Source organism: Triturus cristatus, chromosome 7, assembly GCF_964204655.1.
Source record: "Triturus cristatus chromosome 7, aTriCri1.1, whole genome shotgun sequence".
Lineage (NCBI taxonomy): Eukaryota > Metazoa > Chordata > Amphibia > Caudata > Salamandridae > Triturus > Triturus cristatus.
In genome coordinates, this window is record NC_140590.1 from 1145607773 (window position 1) to 1145614533 (window position 6761).

A 6761-nucleotide genomic window follows, 5' to 3' on the forward strand; every position below is an offset into this window, starting at 1 on the left:
AGGAAGCCTGCACTCCTAGGCCCCAGGACAGAGGCACGTGTGCCGACCAAGCGCGCGCTACGCCCCAGTGCAGTGATACATCAGGACAGAAAAAGGCTGCCAGGGAGGCCGATACACCTAAGCAAAGTCGTATGGGAGCTCGCTCCACGAGACCGGGCTTGCGACATTGACGTATTGACGCGGCTGCTCACTGACTCTTGCTACCACACCGAGGCCTGCAATACTGCATTTGCACCCAAGAGACTGCTGGAGCAGTAGACCCGACTGTTCCTAGACTCAATACATAATACCACGGGTGGTGGACAACTGCTTTCACTCTCACCCTTTCGTTTAGCGGAAAGGACTCAGTACACGAGACCCCAAGAGATAGAAAACTGTTTACTGCCTCTACACCAGCACACTAGACACCAGGCTCGGATTTAACCCACAGCTACGTTGTAATGGGTGACTGGAAAACATACATTAACTCCTTCCTGAAGGACAGGAATGTTGAAGATGTGGCGATTGTTGGCCATGCTGATAACAAGTCTGTCTGGGCTTCCAAGCCAGGGGGGCTTCTGGCTGCCATTTCTCCTCAGGAGGTGGGGGTCATTGTGGGGATGGACCGTAAGACATTCCTCCAAACAGGTATAACCATCGCTGGCAAGAAATGCAGCATCATCCGGGACAACCTGATGATCGAGGGTGACTGGGTGATGGACCTGCGCTCCAAGGCCGGAGACAGCCGCTCCATTTGCATCGGCAAGACCTCCAAGGCCCTGGTCTTCATGATGGGGCAGAAGGGTGTGCACGGGGGCGCCCTGAACAAGAAAGTGCACGACATCATCAAGACCATGAAATCTAAGGACTGTTAACTCCTGTCCCCCAGCAGCACCCGAGCTGACAGCGGTCTATGGCACTGGCAAGATGGCCGACCAGGAAGCAAGAGGGATTTGGAAAACAATAAAAAGGCAGTAATCCTTTATCAACACAGAACCTGCCTCCGTCCCATCTGTGTGGGTCTGAGGGAGGGACAGAGACAGCAGCAGGAAAGAAGAGTAGAGGAGAGGAAAAGAGGCAGGAAGGCAGGAGGGGCGATGGATTGAAGTTAGAGGTTAGGAGTGAGAGGGCTGAGAGAGAGAAAGAGGGACAGGGTGGCGAGGACTGGAACAGACGAGGGTAGAGGGAAGGGCGACTATTAGAGCCAGTTGAAGGGACAAGTTCATCTGATGTCTCACTGGTGCTTTGTGGTGTTGCACTGGTTCTGCTGCTGGAGCACCAGTACCAGTTGCCCAGGTTTGGTTCTGGCTGTGCTGGTGGGGCACTGTTCTGAATGGGAATGCTTCTACTATTAACTGGTAAAATATTAGTTCTGCTAGTGAGATACTTGTTCTGCGGGGGGGCACTGGTTATTCTGGTAGAAGACTGCTGTGACTGGTTGTGCACTGGCCGTACCCTACTGTACTGGTTGTAGTGGCTAGACACTTCTTCTTGTGATGAGACCCTGGTTTTCTGGTCAGTGTACCAGCTCAGCCAATTAGACACTGTTTCTCCTGGTTCTGCCCGTGGTAGAGCGGTTCTCTGGTGGATGCACTGGGTCTGCCAGTTAGACACTGGCCCTTCTGGTGGGACCCTGATACCTCGGATGCTGCACTCGTTCCATATGTTAGACACTTCTCGTGCTAGACCATGGCTCTTAGGTACAGGAGCGGACGGCACGGATCGGGGGTGGTGGGGTCACGGGTAGGGGGGGTATAAAAAAAGGGGGGAAACGTCCCCCTTGCTGCACCTCTCCCCCGTCGTCCTGCCGTCTTCTCCCTCAGCAGGAACAGGAAGCTCCCACGCTGATGCTCCCCTGAGCCAATCACAATGCTGCAATGCAGCGTTGTGATTGGTCTGAGCACTGTGGTTCGGCGCTCAGCCAGGGAATGGGAGCCTGGGCATGTTATCCTCCCAGGCTGTAATGCAGCCTGGGTGGAGAACATGCAAAGTGCACATGATTGTTTGGCCGGCCCGAGACAGCTGGCCAAACATTCATGTGCACTTAGGGAGTGCAAACCACTCCTCCCCAGCTCTGCCAGCAGAGCAGCCCCACCCCGCACTGCCCGCAAAACTGCAGCAGCAAGGAAAAAATAAAATAGTAGTAACCTTGAATTATTACCATTTTATTTTATTTTTCCTTTATTTCGCGGCTGCAAAGCAGTGGGGCGACGCTCCTCCGCCTTAGTGGAGGAGCCACCGGTGATTGGGTGATGCCTTGGTTGCACAGGTAGAGGTCTTCTTCTCCTGGTGGAGCCCTGGGCCTGCCAGGGGTACACTGGTTCCTCTGGTGATGCACTGGTTCTATGGATTAGACAATGTTTCTCCTGGTGGGGCACTGGTCCTGCACATGGTACACAAGTTTTACTTGTTGGATGCTGGTTCTGAGTGTAGGAGACTGTTACTACTGGTAACCAACTTGATTGACGGCAGTGACTACGAGTTCAATCAACTGCTAGTGAAGGGTGAAAACTAGGGACCTGATAAGCCGCCTTTAAAAACCTGTACACCTGTTCGCTGTTTGGCTTCGTACTTATTTACATGAAGGAATTCCTGTGCGTGTCCACTGATATAGCTTACAAGAGTAGAACTTGAATCTAAGTCTCCTAAACTTTCACAAACATGCCTGAATTTAATTCCATTCTGAGGGCTTACAGGGTTTTCTCATGGAAGTGCTGCGTGCTTTCTGCATTGGGCGTCTGCTCCAAGCTAGCTGTCCCCGTGGGCGGGCGACTACATTTCTCTCTGAACCTGATGGCCCCATGTGGGCTGCTCCAGAGACTGGTGTAATTTTGATTGTAGCACTTCCCATGAATATCCACGTCGAGAAATTTGGGCAAGACGCCACACATACACTCCCTTACTCAGGCGCCAGACCCCAGTGGATACCTGGAGCGCTAACAAAATGGAAGATCTCCTTTTAACCCTAAAGTGAAAGTTCACTCTTATTTTTGCCACTCTCCGCCTCCTCCCTTACAGTGCTGGGACCTATTGCCCACCACCCAATGTCTCTCTTTTTGCTCTCTTGCCATATGCCCTTTTTATGTCCCAGCCTACCAGACATCACAACTGTCTGGTTTGCTAAAGACATCTTGGGGACATTCAGAAAGTTGACCTAGCAATGCATTCTGCCCTTGCTTGCAATTGGCTTTGAAGTTTGTAACTCATGTTTTCTTGCTTTCCATTTGCTGGCTTCATTTGTTTTTGGCCTTCCAGCTTGAGTTCATACTTTCCTTGCCCAAACCATATTTACAGTATCCTTCCCAGTTCTCCCTTTCAGTAAAAGGGCCTGTAAATCTTGTTCTTATCTCGTCACATATGCTGTGCATTCAAAGACCGAGATCAAAGGACAGGCTCTGTCTTCTGAGGGTGCTTGTTTACTATTTTTTTCTCTGACTTCAAAGTGAGAGGATTTATGTGACAGTCTTTCAGGATTATGGGGTTAGGAAAGAGTTTAATTTTTGGCACACAACAACATTTAAATGAACTGTGTAAGTATGTCTGAATATATCAGAACTAGGAAGTGAAGCACATTTTTTGTTATTTCTGAAGTGGGTTGGAAACAAATACTTTAACCGCTTCAGTGCCCATGACGAGATGGTCTCGTCATGGAGCGCGATTGCGCTGTGCCCATGACGAGACTATCTCGTCATGAACCCCGCCCGCTAATGCAACGCCCGGCACAGGGCGGGGAAAGGGCGTGGCACTGAAGAGGTTAATATGATCAAAACAAATCATTACACTAGGTGATGCAATTTCCACACATGTTCGTCTATGCACTGTAGTTTTATTAGGCTGTGTAAATGTAATGGTCATTTCAATTGAAAATGTGTTGTCTGTAATAGCAGTGCGCTACCATACCATGAATTCTTTACCCTATGCCACTCCACTCCACTCCACACCACTGCACTGTTCTCTGCACCACTACACTTTATACCACTCCACGTGACTGCACTCTGCATCACTCCACTCTACGCCACTGCACTCCATGCCTCTTTACTCTAACCTGTACCACTCTACTCTATGCCAATGCACTCTTAGCCACTCTACTCTACACCACTGCACTCTTTCCCACTGCACTCTACACCCCCCAGTCTTGGCTACACTAACCAACGCTAAACAATTCCACTCTACGCCATTGTACTCTATGCCACTCTGCAACACTCTACTCTATGCCACTTCACTTTATGCCAATACACTCTACGTCACTGCACTTTACTCTGTAGCACTAAACTCTATGCCCTGCACTCTATGCCAATCCACTGTATGCCACTCGAATCTATTCTGCACCACTGCACTCCATGCCACTGCACCCTGCCACTTTACTCTACACCATTACACTCTAAGGCACTCTACCCAACTGCACTCTACCCTGCACATCTCCATTCTACTCCACTTCACTCTACTCTGAAACAATCTACTCTACGCCACTGCACTCTATGGCACTCTACTCCACTGTGCATTTCTTCTCTCTATGCCACTGCACTCTATCTACACCACTCTACTCTTAACCACTGCACTCTACACAACTGTACTCTATGTCACTGCACTTTACGGCACTGCACTCAATGCCGCTGTTCTCTATATCACTCTACTTCACTCTACACCACTGCACTGCACTCTACTCTGTGGAGAAGTGTGGCTCACTGGTTAGAGTAGGCAGACCTGGAAGCAGAGGTCAGCCCGGGACCAGGGTTCAATTCCCGGCTCGGCTGGGTCTTGAGTCCATAAATTGTCCATGGACTCGATAATTCTCGCTCCAGTGCATACTCGATTCATGGGTTCACACTCTGCGACTCTGGGCAATAGCTTGCTTAATCTCCACAATGGCCCCTCGCGGCGGGATGCCTGGCTTTCACCTTGTGGATGCCCTGCTGGGTTATCTCACAGGGGAATACCAGGACGGGTTCCCTAAGCAAGCGCTTCGAGACCGGTTGGTGATTTGCGCTATATAAATATCTACACATGTACATTTACTCTGTAACTCTGCATTCTCTGCCACCAAACTCTCCGCCACTCTACTCTGCACTACTCCACTCTACATTAATCCACTCCAAGCCACTGTATTCTATGCCATTGCACTCTGTGGAACTATACTCTACTCTGCACCACTCTATGCTACTCTACTGTGCACCACTGCACTCCACACCACTCAACTTTACTCTGCACTCTACATCACGCACTCACTGCCACTCGACTCTACTCTGTACCACTGAACTCTGCATCACTCAACTCTACGGCACACCCCTTTACGCCAATACACTCTATGCCACTGCACTCTACTCTGTGCCACTGCACTCTGCACCACTGCACTCTGCCCAACTACACTGTACTATGCACCACTCTAATCTATGCCACTGCGTTCTGTGATGCTGCATTGTACGCCACTGCATTTAGTGCTGCTGCACTATATTGTAAAGTCCTCTACAGAACTGCACTCTATGTACCTGCATTCTAAACCACTGCACTCAACTGTATGCTACTCCAGTGTATGTCACTCTACGCGACTCCACACTATGCCACTCCAATACATGACACTCTCTGCCACTCCACTCACTCTACTCCACTGTTCGCCATTCCACTCTAGGCCACTGCACATCACTTTCCTCTACGCCACTAACATTTAGTCATGCTGAATGGCTGCCACGCTGGTGAACAACATGGCTAAAACACATTGGTGAAGCCTAAATCTCTCGCATAGGCGAGACCTATTGGCTTTGCCAATGCTCGATCGTGTCTTTTTCTTGATTAAATGTTACATTATGATACTGGACTCCAACCCTTCCCCGTTGTGAAGCCTCACTTCACCAAAGTGATAGCTATAATTCTGGAACATTTTTACCTCTTTAAATTGTAAAAAGATTTGCATTGTAAAAGATTTTGTAATTCAGGTTACTGGTGAGAAGCAGGGAAGACACTTAGACAGAAGGCTCCTTTAGCAACTTTACTTCAAGCATAAGTTACAGGTGGAGACCCCACCAGGAGCTTGATGTATGTTGTTCAGTCTCCAGATCTATACTGTCTGGTCAGCCAGTCAGTGGTGGCACCAGTAGAGAGGGCATATTGCATGCTCTTGCATCACGCACACCATACACCTCTTTACTCATGCATGTGCCTGAGAGACTACACATCAACACACCAGGCAACAACCCTACTATACTAGGCGGAGGGCACAACTGCAAGCACACACTTTGGCCACACCTCAGCAACATCTTATTCACTCAGGTAACCTTACACCTAGGGTACAACACCGTTACCACCACAGTCACAAGGTAAAACCTCAGGAACATAACCAATCGGATAATCCTTCAATACCCTGGCCATGAAAATCCATGACCGGAGTGAAAATTCCATGATAGAAAGCTTGCTACACCTACAGTCCCACACAACACTCTCAAGTCTTGTAAAACTTCAGCTGACTGGATACATCATGTCCCAGCCAGTGGCTCGAAGCATTCCAGGATTTCCCAACTCCAGACTGACAATGCAGTTGTTAAGGTGATCTTCACACGAAGTAGTAATGGAGCGTGAGTTTTATCCCTACAAGTAGCACCCACAACATGGCACATCCGACTCTCCTGATGTCCTAGCAGCAACGGACATACCGGTCACTGCCAGAACCTCAAGAAAAGAAAGTTACTAACTAACATTCCAAATCCTAGATTCTACTTCTGAATGGCATTTTACCATTCCTCCCTCCTTATAGCAAAATAAAAATTCTCTTAATACAATACATTTGCACC

At 49.0% G+C, this 6761-nt stretch overlaps 1 protein-coding gene across 1 annotated transcript; it reads left to right on the plus strand.

Annotated features, from left to right (window-relative positions):
• Positions 1-440: 440 nt before the first annotated feature.
• On the plus strand, positions 441-854 carry PFN3 (profilin 3). Its single transcript, XM_085614501.1, has one exon. It carries the CDS (start codon positions 441-443, stop codon positions 852-854), a length of 414 nt encoding a protein of 137 aa, XP_085470627.1.
• Positions 855-6761: the final 5907 nt, after the last annotated feature.

Bases quoted from the DNA above. Each gene is read 5' to 3' on its own strand.
- PFN3 (XM_085614501.1), top strand. From the start codon at position 441: ATGGGTGACTGGAAAACATACATTAACTCCTTCCTGAAGGACAGGAAT.